At 49.9% G+C, this 18836-nt stretch overlaps 1 protein-coding gene across 1 annotated transcript; it reads left to right on the top strand.

The window, feature by feature from the left end:
• Positions 1 to 6674: 6674 nt before the first annotated feature.
• On the top strand, positions 6675 to 8303 carry HOXB1 (homeobox B1; the record flags this gene model as incomplete). Its single annotated transcript, XM_079547127.1, has 2 exons — positions 6675 to 7281; positions 7978 to 8303. 2 exons carry the CDS (start codon positions 6675 to 6677, stop codon positions 8301 to 8303), a joined length of 933 nt encoding a protein of 310 aa, XP_079403253.1.
• Positions 8304 to 18836: the final 10533 nt, after the last annotated feature.

The raw sequence follows: 18836 nt of genomic DNA, 5'->3' as shown, positions 1-18836 counted from the left end.
GGCGGCGGTTTCGGAGCGATGGGAGAACAGAGAGGAAAATCAAGGGGGGTTGGAATGGAGAGGCGGCCCTGGGGCGGCCGGAGCGGAGCGGAGCAGCGGGGCTCGGCCGTTTGCTGTACCGATGGGCTCTGCTGGGGGCCGTACAGCGTTGGGTCGGATGCTGTCACCCCCCCCACCCCCCTTCCAGCCCCCCTTAAGGGTGTGCGAAACTCGTGTGCTCCCCTCCGTGTTTTAATTCGTATGAAGAGCATCACAGCCAGGCTTGTTTCCAGCTTCGAGCGGTGAAAAGGAATAAAAAGAAAGAAAGAAAGAAAGAAAGGAAAAAAAAAAAAAAACAACGCCCTCCACAGATGTTTGCGAAATTGCTGTTCGAAATGCTGGATGATCGCTTCCCGTCGGAACAAAGGGAGGTTTGGTTTTAAGGCCTCCTCTTCGTTCCTACCCGACATCGCTACCCTTCTTTCCCAACCGAACGAGCGGACGTTTCCACCCTGCTCACATCTCTCTCCGGGATGGAGTGTGTTTATACTGAAAATCGAAGTAGACCGCAATTAAAACATGCAAGCGAACGTTACTGAGCATCCTCCCATAACAAAGAGCAGTGCCCGATGCCGTCCCAGCCCCCGCACCGCGATCCGAAGCCACGAGGAGGGGGAGGGGGTGCAGGGTTTGGGGGGGGGGGGCTGGGAAGATCGCAACCCTACAGAAGGCTATTCATTATCTTTAAGTTTATTTAATATCTCCAGCTTCTGGAACATACTCAGCGGCAGCGTTGGCACTGCCAGACGTTGTCTATCAAAGCGCCATTTGTTCCAGCGCTTTACATATTTCCCCTCTCTCCTCCCCCGCCCCCCACGGCCTTGAATACAGGCTTGTTGAGGGGAGGAAAGGGCCGACCATCAGATGGTCCCTCGGCCCCTCCGAGAGCCCCGCTCAGCCCCCGCTCCGGCCCCAGGGCAGGAGCCGCTCCGCCGTGCTTTATTTTGCCTCGTGTGTTTGCGCATCTCACGAAACCTCCCAAGAGAAGGGAGCTCCTGGTTCGACTTAAACACACATACACGCACGCACGCACACATCTCTCATTTGGCGAATCAATTTTGCAGCGGATTTCCACGAGAGCAGCCGCCCTTCCCGTGTGGAAGGGAGGAGGGGAAGCGAGAGGAGAAGGGGAGGGGACAGCAGGGCCAACACCTTCCCCTCCTGGATGCCCTTTAGGGACTGCGAGGAGACGGCCATCTCCGTAACGTCCACGCAGGGTGGGATGGAGTGGGGCGTGGGGGAGAGAGGGGGGGCTCCCACGAACCCACCGAACAAACCCTGACACCTTATCAATACAAATCCCTAACGAGGGGCCTTCTGCAGATCGTAATGACTTCTCGAAGTTGCTGCAGGTCTGGAAAGCGTGCCAGTCACAGCCACAGATCAATTCTACACCCACGGAAAGTGACTTAATAAATGGAACCTCGCCAGTTATTATCCTTGCTAACAGCAGGGCCCTTCTTATTTGTCCTAATTAGCAAGACTGAAATGTCGGAGGAAAGAAGGGGAATATTCAATAAAATCTAAATTATTGAATGACTGTAAGATTTCGCCATTAGTTCAGCCATTCTTTACCTTCTTCAAAATGTCAAACAAATGGGGAATGCATATTTGCAACCCTGCCCTTCTGTTCCGTGCAACTGGAGGGCATACATTAAGCATATTAAGCGTATTCAGCTCTTGATCGTTGTCAAAACACTGCAATTGCCTCGCGATTATTAAGCTCGAAATATGCAAATGAGATGTGCTCGCACGTGTTGTAGGGATGCTAAAAGTAATATTTATCTTGCGCTGGGCTAGTCTGGGGATGTGTTTGCTAAAGAGCTACTTGAGGCCCTGAAGATGCTGAACTGAGCCATTAGAGCCATGGGAAGGCTGAAGGTGGAAAACCTTCTGTGCAGGAAAGAGTGGCAAGGAGCAGAAACTCCAAGAGTTAACTTCTCTGTGGGAATCACTCCCTCCTGAGTTGCTGATGACAGACTCCTCTTTCCTGGGAATATCCCCACAGTGGCTGTTTTTTTCCCCACCTGAGCGATAACAGACTTTTCTAGCATCCTCCTACTGACTGGACAAAGCTTTAGGGCATCCCCAATGCTCCATGCCTACCGATGAAAGGAGGTGAGAGAGAGGAATTTCTCATCGTCTTGGTAATCTCGCATCCATCACAGCTTTACCTGCTATTTCCCCACCTCTCTATGTACCACGATAGAGAAAGTGAACGTCGGATCCAGAGAAAACTGCTTTAGGAAAACGCTGTGGTCAATCCAGGTCTCAAGGCTAGGGGAGCGTTGTTTAAAATGATGCTGGATGATATAATAATGCTGCCCGACAAATACTGCAGTGTTGGTGAAGATGTGAATAAAATCAGGTCAGTTTTTAGAGGAAGGGTTCAGGAGGAGATGCTCCACGTCGAGATTCTGCAGTGCTGAGAAATCGCACAGATTTAAGTGGAACTTAAAGGGTTCGGCAGCCAGCACGGTTCTACGTAGGGACAGCGGGTACAGCCTTCTTCCCTTCGCTGTCACCGTGCTTGAAGGCTGAAATGAAGCTCATTAGCCGGGCGGATGCATTTAAACACGCACACCTCTGCTCCGGGGCCCACATAGGCACGGCCGATGCGATTCCCAAGACCGGTTCCCTAAGCCCAAAGAGGAGGAATTTGATCTTTTGGAGTAGGTAGAGGTGGGATTCGATGGGGTTGTGCCACACTCAGAAGGAGAAATACAGAAATAGGCGTTTCAGGAGAGCGAGAACACAAAACAACACCCCCCCTAACTCCTCCCTCCCCCCCCAGGCTACGTGGGCTCCTGTCCCGGTGCTGCTCTCTCCTGGGCGAGGCAGATAAGAACTGTTCTCTTATCTTAATTGTCCCACGTTCATCCTTTAGCTCAGAGATAGCCCCGTGCTTGTAGTTCATCCCAATGATTCCTTCAGCGTTTCTTCGATCTCCCAAACTTTGAAGCCAGTTTTCCTTGTTGGCGTTTTCCCCTCCCCCCCTCCGTTTTTAGATTGCAATCTATGCATCATTTAGACGATGTGGGTCTTTTTTTTTGGCGATAACGAAGTCAGGGACGAACACACACTTATAAATCACAAGGCCAGGAGCCACCAGGGGCATTTCTTATGCAAGACACAAACTTTCTCCGCAAAGAACTGTATTTATATTGAACTCGAAAGCAAAGCATCTGAAGACTCTGAAACACTGTGGAGCTTTTTGAAGCTCTGAACTTGTATTGCCTGCATAGAACTTCCCCCAGCTCACACACACAGTCTGTATCACAAGGAAAAAAAGAAGACATAGGCGCCTTCAGGAGGTCCTTATCCTTCGTGTCAAGCTCGAAGCAAGCCAAGTATTTCATAAGAAAGAGCGAAAGCCCCCCCAGAGCGCTGCAGCCTCGAGCTCCGTGGGTTCATTCCATGCCGCTAAAAGGCAGCACTCACAAGAAAAGCTTCCCTTTAAGATGAAGTCTTCATTTTGTGGGAACAAAAAGGCGTGGTTTTCTCCAGGAGGTCGGAAGCCACATCCTTGCTAGCAGTGAGAGCTGGCTGTCCTCACACCTGGGGCAGGAAGCTGTCTCTGATGCGCCAACCAACACCCCGTGCATGAGAAGTCCTCTGCCACCATCCGGGGAAAAACCCGCACTGTTCTGCTGCTGATTGCTCTCCTTGCTTCTCTGCTTCTCAAATAAAGGCCGGGGTTTGCAGCAAAAGCTCCTGAAGGCCTTCAGTCCCGCACAGAATTGCGGGCTGTGGGCTGAGGACTTCTGCAAGGCACCTGCATGGAGCCAAGCGGCTGCCAAAGAAGGGATTTCCTCGTTCTCCCATCAACCAGTCGAACACTATTCTGGACAAGACGGTTTCTTTTCCCAGGAATCAACGAGCTGAATCCTTCCCACTTGCCCTCTGTCCTCATCCAGCTCGAGAAGTTCTGTTTCAATCCTTCTGATTGAAAGACAGCAGCACCACCCGGACGGTGCCTTTCTCTCTTCCTCCACACGAGTGAAAACGAAGCAGTAATGAACGGCTAATTAATTCATTTCGGGGGATAGGAGGCAGAGCTCTGGCAATCTGAGAATTTCCACTTGGATGTTTTGACCACCTCCCCTCTCTCAGCTCTCAATAAAGGGCGTTTTAATGGAACAAATGACTGCATTAAGCTCACCATGCGATGGATTGCTGCCGACAATCGGGTATTTCTTTCACCTGCGCTTTATGAAGGGATGGTGCTGAGAGCCAAACGGTCTCACACCTTCTTTATAAGGGGAATTAAACCCGCTAATAATAACGACGGTGATTTGCTGTCAGTCCCAGGGCTGAAGGGCTAAGAGGAAAACTTGGACAAGTGATTCCCGGTGCATTTGTGCGTTCACAGCATCTGCAGGCCGTGCGTTTTGGGGAAGCCAGGGTTACTTTAGGGGAGCAGAACCCCTGTAGGGCTGTGCCAGGATCCGGAGTGGCTCTCGGGACTCCGAGGACCACATTTCACCCCTATTCGGCTCGCATGGTTTGCTGTATTTCATGGCTATAATTTCGATCCCATCCTATGGGATTTTCCCATCCTCAGAAGGAACTGCTTCAGGACTGAACTCCGGCTTAGTTTTCATTGAGAGGATTCTTATAGCACAACTTCTTCCTCCATAAGGCCACAGCAGTGAGCTCTCTTGGAGCTCATCTTGAAGCTCCAGAGGACGCCTGTATTGTGATAACATCGAGCATCTCCCTGTACTGTATCAGCAGAGTGAGACCGTGATGCAAAGTGATCAAACAATACGAAACAATGGCTTTCAAGGATGAAATAAACACCTATCCTTCCCCTTTTTTTTCATTTCACAGCCATAAATCATCGTTGTGAGCATCGTTTAAACAGAATGCATTCAGTTTAAGCGCGAGCACAGCATAATATAGAAAGCACCCCTGGAATCAAACTGGAAACCGAATTCTCATACAAAGGAAATCACATCACAGTTGCTTTGAATCTTCACGATCACCTTCTGCACTTCCTCTTGTTTTACGAAAGAAAAATGTATCCAGTTTGAGAGAACGTTTGTAACTTCAACTATTTTCTTCCTGAATGGCTCAGCATCAGCAAAGTCTGCAGAATACATGAATAAACAGAAGCACAGCGGTGGAAATAGTTTCTTCTTCTTCTTTTTTATTGGAGGACGAGAGATGCAGTTGGGCAAAGCTCACTTTTTCTCTCGGGGACGTTTGAAGATGGGAGGAGGGCTGATGCAGTTGCAGTTGCTTAACAAATGCCATCCCAACGGGTTGCATCAGCCACACCAAAGCTCTGCATTAAAGAACGTGTTTTATGCCTTTCAAAGTGAACTTTTGGCCCGATTTAAGGAGCGAGGGGGGAAAAAAAGAAAAAAAAAAGGGCCTTCCTGGCTCTTCTTAGAGGCTGAATAACCAGTAAATATCCTGACAAGTAACAAATGACTGTGGGCGTCAGATTGTTGGGTGCTCTTGTCTTCCCTCTGCTAACAAGTAAATAAATGTTGCCTACCTATGTTTCCATTCTCTGAGCAGTGGAGTGGCCGGCCTGAAGTCAATGCCTTTCCACCTACTCATCAGATGGGCTCTGCTAAAGGAAAGCTTCAGGCTCACAACAGACTCAGGGAAAAGGTCAAAGCAGATTCGATGGAGGAAAGCAGAGCTTGAGGTTGCAGCCCATGAACCTATCGGTTAGAGCCCTTAAAAACATCTCGTGTGCTCAGAAGTGGATGCGGGCAGGTCGTTACGTGGGAGGAAGGATGGATAGGAAGAATTGTGGGGTTAGTAAAGAGACACACGTGAATTTTAGTTCCTCTGCTCCGACTGCTAAGCCGGGCATGGTGCTCCTCCAACAAAAGACATTCTGTCTTCTTAACTTTATTTCATGGCCTCATTAGAATACAGATTTAATTACGTTGCTTTTAACCCACACTGGCCCTACAGACAAAGCCGGGATGACGAAATTAAAGCACGTAGAGCGAATTTGTCATAGGAACTTTTAGCCCAGAAAGTTCCAAACAAGTTCAAGCCACTTTTCAAGGGAAAGTTTCACAATGAAGAAAAGAGCATCCTTTTGTCATCGGGGTTGTGGAGGGAGGAAGCAGTCAGACCTCCCTACTTCTTGTTTTCCCTTGTCTTCCTTTCAGGTGAAACTAAGATCTTTTTTAAGTTGAGGAAGGGGAAATTCTGGTGAAATTGGCTAGCAGCATCGCTCGGGAGCCTTTTTAGCACTTAAAACAGTCGTAGATCATTCTAATTCTTCCCCCCGATCCCCTTTTCCCCATCATCTCCCCGCACCCCACCTCCCTCCTCTCTTTTAAAGTCTTTGAGGAAAGATTTTGACGTATTCGTGTTGTTATCAGATGGATGGGCAGGGTTTGATTGAAACCCCTTTGTCATGTAAATGTCATCTCCTTGATGGATGAGCTCAGAGATGTGACAAACTTCAGGAGCCCCTCGCTCATTGGGTTGGGGGCGGACCACGTGGCCCCCCGCCCCCACCCCGGCCCCGCCGAAGGCTCCGGGGTTCGAGGGCCAGCGATGCATGGAAGGAAGTTTTACAGCTTTGACATACTATCTAAAGGTTGTAGGGCAGGCGGAATCCCCCCCAAAACAGGCTGACCCTCCTCCATCAGTGGCAGATGGACAATACTAGGATGAACTCCTTCTTAGAGTATGCAATTTGTAACCGTGGGACGGGCGCCTACCACCATTTAGAGCAAAGCTCCCCTTCCTTCCCCTCTTGCTCAGGTAGCCCCTCCAGTGACACTTTTCATGGAGAAGGGCGCTTCGGTGCTGGGGGCAGCGCGGGTTCGGCCGCTCACCTCCCCCCGCAGAGCCCCGGCTTTTTCCCCTCCGCCTCCGGGCGCTCCGTGCCCTTCGCTGCCGCTGCCCCGAGCTCCGGCTACCCAACCCAAAACTGCAGCCCCGGCTACGGGCACCACCAGCTTTACCTCGGCCAGCAGGACGCGGACGGCTTGTACTTCCAGGCTGCCGGTTACTCCTCAAGCACCGGACCCCACCTCGGCTCCTTGCCAGAGGCTTATTGCGGTGCCGTAGGGCAGTACCAGCAGCAACAGCACATTTACGGGCAGGAGCAGCCCGGTTACTTGGCCGGGGTTTACGGCAACCTCTCGTCTTCCCTAAATGAGGACAAAGACCCCGGGTGCCCCTCCGAACCGTGCCCCAATGCCAGCGCTGCGCGGACCTTCGATTGGATGAAAGTGAAGAGGAACCCCCCCAAGACAGGTGAGTTTGGGGAGCGCAAGGCTCGGCGGGGGGGTTCCCATCCGGGCTGAGAAGAAGTACGAGGGGAGTGGGGGGGGAGGGCAGGACGTTCTGCAGCTACGAAATGTTGTCCTCCCCAGGGTTTCTGCTCGAGGTCATTGGGCTCCTTTGCCCGAGGAAAATGCATTTTTATTCTTATTTTCAAGCTCTGTAGAAAAAAAACAGCTCGCGATTTTTCAGGCACACCTGGCAAGGGGTTCATGAGCTCACTTGCCCTCAGGCCCAATGCAGTTTAAGTCCAGCTCGGAATAGGAAACACTCCCAGTTTCCTGCTTCCTCCACAAAGGTGGCTTCCACCTCCCTCACTGCTCAACATCCTTGTCTAAAACCTTCCTTAAATCCGGAACTTCCCTCCTCTCCCCCACCATCACCCCCCCTCCCCTTCCACTCCTTCCCACGCACGTTCAAGTTTCATGGCACTTTGCAAGGAGCTGGGATGACCGTTTGCAAGAGAAAGGAGCAGCTCTGCAAATCCCAGCAGCATTTCCCTCCGGGTTACATCCCTGGAAAACCAGGGATGGGTCAGAAACTGCAAGAGGTGGGGGCCGAACACATAGCACAGGGGATACCCCTTCAACCAAGCAGCTCCTGGACACCCAGGCCCATATAGGGTTCTCCTTCTGTTGTTTCTACCCTGTTGTTTTTTGTTCCTTACAGCCAAAGTGTCGGAATATGGGCTGCTGGGCCAACCCAACACCATTCGCACCAACTTCACCACCAAACAGCTGACGGAGCTGGAGAAAGAATTTCACTTTAACAAGTACCTCACCAGGGCCCGGAGGGTGGAGATCGCCGCTACTTTGGAGCTCAACGAAACCCAAGTCAAAATCTGGTTCCAGAACAGGCGGATGAAACAGAAGAAGAGGGAAAAGGAAGGTCTCGCCCCTCCTGCTGCCTCCAGGTCCGCGAAGGAAGCGAGCGAAGCCTCGGATCAATCCAACTGCACCTCACCTGAGGCCTCCCCCAGCTCCGTGTCCTCCTGAGGACGGGCACAACGACCGGATCGGGGCTGCCTTCGAGGGCCGCTGCTCCCCGCTGCTCCCCGCAGCCCCACCCGCACAGCCCCGGCCGCACACTCTTCCCTCCGAGCCGCCCCTTCGGCTCCGGCCGCATCCACCCGTGCGGTGCCCAGTTCCCCGTTTGCCTTCCTTTCTTAATTTATAGACCCTCCGTTAAACGTTGGACTCCAAAGGAGCTGCCGTGACCTCGTTTTATCCTTAGCAATAGGCGTTTGTCTCAGGGACGTTTCTCCCTTCTCCCCTTCCCAATAGGAACTGCACTTTCAACTACAGAAACTTGAAAACGAATTTTAGTTCTCTCCCGCTTTAAAGATGTGCACAACGACTTTTGTTCCCACGCATCCCGAGTTTTCTGTATTATTCCTCCCCGCGAGATGGTTAAAAAAAAAAAGCTTGGGGTGCTTTCTTTTCGTTTCCCTTTTATATTTACTCTGTGTATCTCGGAAAGAGCCCAAGACGCTGAAGGTCTCCGTGAAGACCCGAAAAAGAAAAGAAACAAAGCAAAAATGCAACTCCTCTGCTGCCATTTTGCACTATCGCCGCTTTATACAGGGTTTCCTACACGCTCTCCTCCTGTATTACTGATCCAGGGGGTGAGAGCGTTGTGCTATCAGATAAAACGAGATAAGGGGAAGGCTGAGCCCGGGGTGCTTTGGGCGACGGTCATTGCCGCACCGAGTGTGAACGCGCACGGGACGGAGGCCGGGGGGGTCCGCACTGCGCTCCCCCGGCCGCGATGCACTGACTGCTATTTATTGTACGTCTCGATAACCTCATGTCCTGGAGTGAAGCTGCACGGCTCCTCGTATCCCCACCCCCCTTAGGCTTATCGGAGTCCGATAAAAGCATTATTAACCACGGCCAGTTGTTACCCTTTGCCACCAGAAGCTTTAGCGCAGGGCGAAGTGAAAACCAAGGAGAGTTTCGTTGAAGATTGTTATAAAGAGATAAAAGGTCATCCTGGAAAGCCTGCGGTTTCTTAATAGGAATCTTTTTTTTCCCCTCCACACCCTTTCCCTGTTTTTCGAAATGAAACTACCTCAGTTTAATAAAGTTTACTTTTTCCACATTTGAGTCCTGTCGGCTCTAAGCGGAATGGAGATTTCCCCCACCCAGGGAAATGCACGGGGAGGGCAGCCGGGCTCGGAGGGAGGAGGAGGAAGGAAAAGGTCTCCGGTTGCTGCCAAGGCTTCCAAGCCAAATGCTCCATCTTGCTTCCTGGGGGGACTCTATGGCCCCCACCCCCGTTATGGCACCCGCAGCTGCGCGATCGGAACCGGGCAGAAACGCGTTGCTCCCTACCGGGAGTTATTTGACGACATAAAGTGTAAAAAAGGGCCTGATGAGAACAGAAAGTTATCATCATCCTCATTATCAGCATCCTGGCAAGGAAGCACATCTGCATTACTAAAGCAGCGACATTAACTGGAACGAAACTGGGGGTCGGGGGGTGGGGGAGAGGCGATTTTCTCAATTATACAAAACAATTCCTTAAAGCTTGACCCAACCCCGAAGAGAAACGAAGTGTCACTTCAGTTTTATGTCCTCGGCTTCCAAAGGCGGTCCCCGAAAGCAAAAGGGGTGTTTTGCAAAGCACCAGACACACACGGGAGCGGGCGGAGGGCCCAAACCTCCCTATGCCGGGTGCGGAGGGAGGGGGCCGAGGTCCGGATATAGCTCTGACCTTTTTACCTCGAAACGCCTCTGGGATTTCTAAACAAGTAAACAGAGGGGCTGCCAGAAGAAACTATTGTTCTGGCTTCGTCAAATTTGCAAACCTTTTTGGTGAGGGCAGGAATGAACCCAGTACCTGCTGCATCTGCAGCCCTGCCTGACCAAGTCTGGAGGCGATGAGCGTCACTCCACCCTGGCAGCACAATCCTGCCTCGGGTAATTCACCTCTCTGGCTCGGAAGAAAAGATGTGGAGCGTCCAATTAGCTCAGAGATAAGAGGAGGGGAAAAAAAAGAAAAAAAAAAGAGGAAAAGGTGAAAAGGGGGTTTGGTTGCACTACAGCGGTTTGCAAAACAACCGGAGTGAGATCCAAAAGTAAAAACGCAGCCACGCTCGTTTCGTAACGTGTTGGCCACGAGTTCAGCTTGCTTTAACCTTTTCGTTGAACCGATGCGATTGAATTTGTGTGATTTAAAGTTTCTCGTGATTGCGCTCATGGGTTTCCACTGGGATGTTTTTGCCCCCTGTTGTCTCTTCACCTCCGGGCTGGGAAGGGGCCGGAGCTCCCCCTCCCCCCAGGTGAGCTCGAATCGGTGCACAGCGAAGGGTCGGGGAAGAGCGAAAAGTTCGGGCCGAGAGGAGATGCCCGAAGTGCCGAAGTCGGGCACAACAAAGGCACCCGGCTCCCATTTGAAACTCAAAGGGAATCTCCGGAAGGATCCGCAAAAAACGGTGCCGCTGCTCCTTACATATGTAACCCCCTCCGGGCTTTCCCTTCACCCCATTCCCTTTGCTTCCCTCGTTGCCAAGCCGGGTTCCTTTCACAGCGATCATCTCACGCAACTCAGATCTCTTTCCCCCCAACAATCCCTCCGAGTTTCTCACGCTCCCTTTTGTCTCCAAAGCTCGAAACTCACTGCTGGGAATTAGGAGCCGCCTGGAAAGGCCAATTCGGGACAGCTTTGGTCAGGATCTGCGGTAACAGCCGCTTTGGGGAGCAGAGAGGGACTCGCGTGTCCGCCCCACGCTCCGAGAAAGGGGTAAAAGGGAGCAGAATGGTGATGTCCACACGTATGGGTAACCCTACGCGGGTGTCTTGATGGGACACGAGCTCCTTTTCTCATTAAAGTCCGTGGATGTGAGCTACAAAGGCAGAGGTACCCTCGAACATCCCCTGCTCTGCCTGCGGATTTCCCAGTCGATATTCAGCCCTGTCACCGCAGCTTCATTTTATGACAAATCTGAGTTCTGCACATATAACTGATACACAACGACGTGGCTGTTCCCATATCTCCACGTGTGTCTCTTCGTGGGTCCGTGGCAGGGAAATTAGCCAAATCCCCCTACGCGCTTCCAAACAAAGCCGCGTCTTAATGGAGATTAATGCCTTTAATATCCCAAAGGAAAGGGAAAACCCCAGTTAAAGCGGAGTAACCTTGTAAATTATTAACGGCAGACTCTGTGTTGGAGCTGTTGTCCCCCTGCGGGAGGAGGGGACAGAGAAGGGACGCGGATTGCCCCTCTCTCTGCTCCCAGACCAGAGGGGCAAAGCCGATGACCGCGGCGGAAACCCCGGGGCCATCTGTTCCTTTGCCCCTTGGTGTGAAATGTTTCTCTTAAAGCATTTGTTCTCACAACGCGAGGCCCTTTTGATCTCAAAAGAGGACATTCTATTAAAAAAATAATAATAACAATAATACCCCGAATACTTTCAACTCCGTTTTGCTGGCTGCTATTAATTCTGTTTCCAAAGCCTCTTCGCACTTAAGGTGTGAAGCTTTCCCGGGGGTCTGTCCGGGAACAAACCTTCCCTCGGTGGGTTCTGGCTGGGCTGGGCAATTGCCGAGCCCTAAAAGCCTTTCATGCCTTGAAGTGAGGGAAAACAGGGCTCGAAGCCTTCCTGATTTTCGCAAACTTGTTTCGAGCATAAGAACAAGTCCGGGAGCCTCCCCCACCCTGGATCTCAACAAAACCACAGTGGGACTTCTGCAAGCAGCACTGGGGCAGCGAAGTATCCACACACTTGCTTGCACCCTAACATTGCCGAAGGTTAAAGCAAAAGGGATTTTCACGCGTGTTTTCTCAATGCTTGTGAGGCGAGCACGTTTTTAGGCGTCGCTGCCACGTACGGAGGATCGGGCAGAAGAGCTGCGGGGAGCGATGGGTGAGTGCAGCTCCTACAGCCCCCACCGGGATGACCCCCACCACGCAGCCCTGCAGCACCCGAGGAGATGGGCACACGTCTGTTTGTCTCCGGGTTATACACGTTTACAGACGGCCGAATTCGTTTGTATTTATACCCAACGGACAGCGTATTTGGTTTGGAGGTTGAGGCTGCACAGGTCACCTGGGTTGAAGCTCCGTCCTGTTATTTCGTGTCGGATATCAGCTATAAACCCACCTCCCACCCCTCCCTGCTCATTACACTGAAAGGAACACTCGACGGCGCGATCCCCTTCCTTCTTTTATTCTCCTCTGCCCCCCCCCCCCCCCCCCCCCCCCCCCCCCCCCCCCCCGGCTATTCTCTTCCACCAACACAGGCATTTCAGCGCCGAGCAGCCCCAGGGTTGCATTAGCCTCTTAGGCAGGTGAAATGAGGTCTGGGGCAAAGGGTTGGGGTGGAAGGAACAATCGCAGAAGCGAGTGTACAAAATGTTTCCTCGCTCTTCAGAGGGCTCACCTATCCTTTCAGTTTACACTGGTCTGACAGCTCCATTTCAATCCCAGCCTTCACACGGATTTGTTCAATATTTACTCAGGCTGATGGGTTTGCTCAGAACTTGCCTCTGTCAGCCTTGCTCTGTCGGGTTCCCTTCCCCTCGGGCTCAGGTTCACACAAAGTTCAACCTGAAATGAATTCACCCAAAGATGGGCCCAGCTTGGCCCGAGGACCAGAGATGGGGTCAAGCCTCGGTCTCTGTGTCCCAGCCAGCCCTCATGAAGGCAACACTCAGCACTCCCGGCCAGGAGGCTGCTTTGAAAAATTATTTGGGGTTAAAAAAGAAAAAGCGTCGGGCCACGGAGGACACACCAAGAAAAGCAGGAGCTGCTTTTCAGTGCAAGGAGCACAGGTCAACCCTTCAGGGAGGGTGCAGAGTTCATGGACGTTTACTCTGCCCAGGAGGCTGTGTGACAGGGAAGGTAGAACCGCAGTAATAACTGCAACAGGGAGGGAAAATGAGGTGTGTGTCTGTATGGATATGAATATGTAGGGTGTGTATGTACGTATATGCACTCTATATGTTACAAATTAACGTATTGTTTGCATTTAAATCATATATATTATATAAAGTCTTATTTATGTATGGGTAAGTAAACCCGGTGGCAAGGGATTCAACACTAAAATGAATGAGATTAAAGCTGATTCGTTTCTGTCCGAAGCCATGGGAAGGCAATTGGTTTTAGGTAACAAGCTGAAAGCTGCCTCAGCAACAACAAAAAGTACTTTTTGGGAAGTCTTTCTTCACAAAAGCAAATCGAAATCTGATGCAAAATAGGAAGGAAATGGAGAATATCTACAGAACGCCGTCTCTACGTCGGACAGAACCAGAGGTAAATCCAGTGTGGCTGCAAAGGGAATAACGACCTTGGGAAACCAAGAGCAGCTCAGGGCCGACCCGGTGATGTGACCGAGGGAACAGTGGGTGCCCAAAAAGGGTCTCCCCGCTTTTATCGCACACCCGGACAGGGGCAGCAGCTCTGAGATGTCCGTCCAGATGGCCGCTGTTCCCTCGGTCGCAGATTCGGTCTTAACGGGAACGTGAGAGAGGCAGAAACCTTCCCGTCTGGTCTTTATTGCCGCCTCTCATCCGAATATATGCTGGAACCACATTCTCCCATGGCACCTTTTTAGGAGCTGTTGTTTATAGCATCCATGGAATGATTACTTCTAAATTCGCCTGCATGGATGCTTCACTCGGAACGCTCAGCTGTTGCGTCCTCATCTCATAGAGGAGGATCAAAAACTGAGAACTGGGAAAAGAAAGCACACCGAAGTGTGTTCTTTCTTACCCGGTTCTTACCCAGCAGGCAACAGCCTCTGCTTGAGGATCTGAAGCCCTGCGGAGTATTTGCGCCCTTGGATAAAGAGGATTTGAGGTCTCTATTGTGAGTTTACAGCCCTTTAGCACCCGATCGATGGGTGTGAGGCGTCACTTCGAATCGGATGCGAGAAAGTGTAAAGTGAAGTAACTGTAAAGTTAATCCGGTGAGATTGAATGGATTTGCGAACGGCTGTGAAATCCTGGAGGTTATCGCGGTGGGGTGGAGAATGAAGGGAAACAGAAGGAAACAACGCACCTCTGGTTTCAAAGGGAAAAGCTGGCAGTGCGAAAAGATGGCAAAACCAAGCTGGTTTGGGTCTGAAAACGAAGTTTCTCTGTGTTCAAAAAGTCCGAGTTCTAGCCCAACTAAAAGACCCAACCCCCTTCCCCCCCGACCCCCCTAGATTTCACCTTTCCCAAATGAAGGAAGCTTTCCCTCAAACAACGGCAAAAGTGGCTTTTGAACTCTGTTATACTCTTCATACATCTCGGAGTGAGGGAGGAAATAAGGCACGTAAATTTTCGGAGTTATTACTACAGAGTATTTCTCTGTGTCGGTTATCTGAAAGCGACACACGTGGGAATGTTGGCACCGGAAAGAGACCTGAGATGTGGGTCCGTATTTGATTCCCCTTTGCTGCAGTGAGAGCGCTAAATAGGCACGGATTTACCGTGCGCTTCACACAGCGCGGAAACGCTGAGCCTAACTCGTTTATTACAGAAAGAGATGAGAGGAAAATGCTTTCTTAACGACGCTTTAATTGTATTCGCTCTGTGAGGGTTCGACGGTTCAGCTTTAAACGCCGATGGGCAGAAAACGCGGCTCCGTCCAACAGCAGCGCGTCCCGAAGATGCTCGCATTTCAATGCGGACTGATCTGATCCAACACCAGACATCAGACAGGTCGATGCTTCAAAGCAGTGCTCTGAAGCCAGGGAAGCTGCAGCACAACGCAGCGATGGGAGGGAAGGGATGCCAAGTCCTCCCTGCCCCTCTGCTCTGCCCGTATCCATTGCTCGCACCCTTTCCAGAGGGTGGATCCCAGTGACATCGGTGGCTTTGCTGCCATCTCGTCTTGCTTTCAAGCCACCCTTCCCTTTAATACATTATCCCTATGTGAGCCGGGTGGCACTAAAAAATGCCTCTTCCACGCATTAAATATTGCCCTGAATTATTCTCCAATAAAAGATCAAATGCCACGGCCGCCTTTGTCTCCTGTGAGTATTTTTAAAGGAAATCTCTAAAGAAAAAGCAGCTTGTTGGAATCATTCCCCGATTTCCCACTGTCCGTTTTCCCTATGAAGGTTCTCTTCTTTTTGTTATTAATGGACTTGGCAGAGCTTCTGCTGCAGTTTGTAGCAATATGCTCACAAACGAAAGCATCTCGCTGATGGATGAGGAGCCGGGCTTTAAATCAGTCCCTACTGATACAAATTATTTTAATATGCCCCTCTTCTGATTTATCTCGATTTTATGAAGCAGTGAGCTATGCTGTAAGACTTGATTACGGAGGGTGGTTGCCTATGAAGTTACAAAGTCTTGGAGGGGAGCCTTTTTGAAAGGCTTGTTGCAAATTCAGCGTGGTAACAACTGCCTTGTCAAGGCTGTGCCTATCGAGGAAGGTAAATCTTTCATTCCTTGACCCACACCCTGCCTCTACTCTGCACTGAAGAGGAAATTGATAGTGCTGTGAGAAGCAGCAGGGGCTCCTCGTGCCTTTAATATTGCTTCTGCTTCTCCAAGTACAAAATCCAAACCCAGCACGCAAAACAGCACAAACAATACAGTTTGAACTCAAAAACTCTGCTACACCCCCTCGCCCTCCCGAAGGATAATAAGGAGAAGAAGACAGAGAAAGCCTGATATAAAGTTTTGTACTGTTCATACTACTTCCCAGGAGGGTGAAGCTCTTGCCCTGCCAGGTACTGTGTGGTAGAGATGCTTTCTGCTTCATGCAGCTTATAGTCAAAGATATCAGAGCCATCATGGTCAACTGTGTGAAACAGCTTCTGCCCTTTGCTGTAACTCCAGCAGCAGGGACAGGTGGGAAGGGAGCTGGCACTGTGCAGGTGTGCAGGACCAAGTCCACTTTCAGCTTTTCGAGGACAAATCAGTCTGGAGCTGATCAGGCCAAGCTGTCTGTAAGCACCCTGGTGCTAGAAGCACATGCATTGAGTTCTACCTGCAGAATGAGCATTCCCTGAGAGCAGTTTGAATGAAGTCCCTTTGAGCAGTTTGAATGAAGGCAGCCTGAGGTCACCTGGCTGAGACTGGAGAAAACAGAGCACGAGGGCAGGGATTTGCAGTTTGCAGGCCTTGTAAAGGTGAGACCCTCTGCAACCTTCGAGTTTGATGCAGCAGAGGGTATTTGTTAGAGCTGTGTTTTTGCAATGCCTTTGACCCGCTGTGTTAAGCTTTGTCTAGTCATACATGAAATATACCAAGAGTGCCATTTTAACTATGCTGCACTTTTCTGTCATCGTCAGCATTGGACATAAATCAATTGCAGTCTTGGCTATGGAAAGTATGATTGGAACCTCACGTAGCTTGCTTAACTGTGCCAAGGCCTCAGTGCCCTGCCGTGTTGGACTGTATTCCAGATGAAGCACACGATATGAACTGCCTCCAGTGGCCATCAGTTAGGAGAAACCTTCACGGAAGCGTGAGATGAGGATACTTGTCACTCAGCTCATGTCTTGGATGCATGAAAAATATCTGCTCAGCATCCAAGGGCCTTTTGGCCACTCTCTCTGCAAGATCAGAGTAATTCAGGGCAGTATCAGCATCATTTCAACAGCTTAACAGTTTACTTTGTTCCCTCTGAAGACCTGTGTAGAAGCTGGAAACTCAATTCATAAAACCAGGCTTGTACCAGCTACTTGAACATAAAAACTTAATGCAGTGGTCAGAGGTCAACAGCACTGAGCTGAAACTGACAACGTTTCTGCCAGTAAATTCAAAGCCGTGCATCAAAGGGTGGTTTCCTCCTTTCACATTAAAGGAAGGAAGAGATTATGAAAGCTGGTGGGCCTGGGAGAATGAGTCCTTGTGGGCATTAACAAGTTTGGGAAGGGGAAGATTCACCTCGCTGAGGTTCCTTCCCTTCCAGGTCCTAAAGAATGAGAATCCAGCTATGGTAAATCATTCAATGTCCAGTTTGTGGTAACGTGGCTTTTAACTCCATTTCTTTATTTAATTGTTTTATTTAACTGCAAAAACCACATTTCTGCTTCCCGTCAGATCTGCTGAACTCATTTTGTGCATGATCAGAGAAAGTTTATTCTCAATAGCTGCTGGTTCAGGCCAAAGTCAAACAACGCCATGAGCTTCCCCTGCTCTGCTGCTCTCAGATATGTCCAATACTGCTGGATTTTTATTTTTTAGCTCAATCTCCTCCTACGCCGTGGCCATCCTGCTCCATAAAAGGGGAGCAAATGCATTCCAGTAACATTTGCTCACTAATTTCTTTCCAGCATCAAAAATACGGAGTTTTTCTTCCGCCTGAAAAAAACAGAGACGATTGCAAAACTTCTGATATTACTGCAGAAGGACTTTAATCAGAAATAACAGCACACATGCAAAGGCTCCCAGCGAGATAAAAATTCTCCTTGATCTGCTGATAGGAAGGAATCTATGAGAGTGGCAGATCAAAGGAAGAACAAAGGCCAAACCTTTGCATAACAAAAGAAGTACATATCTCCTCCCTCAGTCCTCCAAGTTTTGTCTCCTTCCTACGTTCTTTGGGGCAAAAGATTTCCTAGAGTAAATAATTTCCAGAAATGCAACGTTTTGAGCAGCACAGTAACCAAAGGCACTCAGGGAATAGGAGGAGGAGTGTTTTTCATAGTGTTTCTTGGAGTCTCCACATCTTTCAATTTCTTATCGGGCTTGAAATACAAGGCATGAAGTTTCTAGCACTGCTGGGACCAAAAGGTTATCAGCATGTAAATACCTGAGCTGGAAAGACATGTTTGAGAAAGAACAGATAACATTTTAAACATACTTATAGCCCACATCCTTTCCAGCTTTTATCCCAATTTCACCTGAACTTTCACAAGGAAAGGTGTGCTTCTAATAACCCAGAAGATAAAAAAAGGATTTATCTCAGATCAAGAGCCATAGAACCAGCTCTGTGACCACCCCTATTATTTACTTTTTGTTAGAAAGCGACAAGCAGCTCTTTCTTTTATGAAAGAGTTTTGAAACACGCATCTGAGAAGGTGAAACTGCTGGGCCAGAGTTTAACAGAGCAACCTCTGTGCCAGAGGTTTCACTGTGTCTGTAATAAATGAGGAAACGGAGACAAAAGACATGAATGTGGGTTTCTTTTTTCCTTCATAGGGACAAAATTGGAGAGAAAAGCCAGGATTTCTTGTTTTCAGAAGCAACCACTACGCGATGTCCAATCTTAGCTCAAAGACCACGGTTCTTTCTATCTGGAAAGGAAACACATCTGTCTCAAAGCCAAGACTTCTCATCCAAATAGGCAAATGAAAGCAAAGGAGGCTAAAGCATACATTCAAACGAGGTAAGAAAAGGAACCAGCTCACACATCCTTTCCTTCTGATACGTAGGAAATGCCTGGATGTTAAAAACTGGAAGGGGTGGGCTTGCTTTGTAGAAGGGAACAAGAGTGAAAGCTGTAGCTTTGGTGCTCAATAGGCCTTGGAGGCTCTTGGAGCACTTTTTCAAGTCATCTCAGTCTGGGCTGCCTTCTTTCCTAATGGTTGGAACAGAGAGCAGAGCCCAAGCACCACCAGAGAGGGTCAGGTCTGGGCAGG

The sequence above is a fragment of the Tetrao urogallus genome (assembly GCF_951394365.1).
Source record: "Tetrao urogallus genome assembly, chromosome: 26".
Taxonomy (NCBI): domain Eukaryota; kingdom Metazoa; phylum Chordata; class Aves; order Galliformes; family Phasianidae; genus Tetrao; species Tetrao urogallus.
Note: the sequence above shows the minus strand (reverse complement) of the source record. Positions and strands in the feature narration are given on the sequence as shown.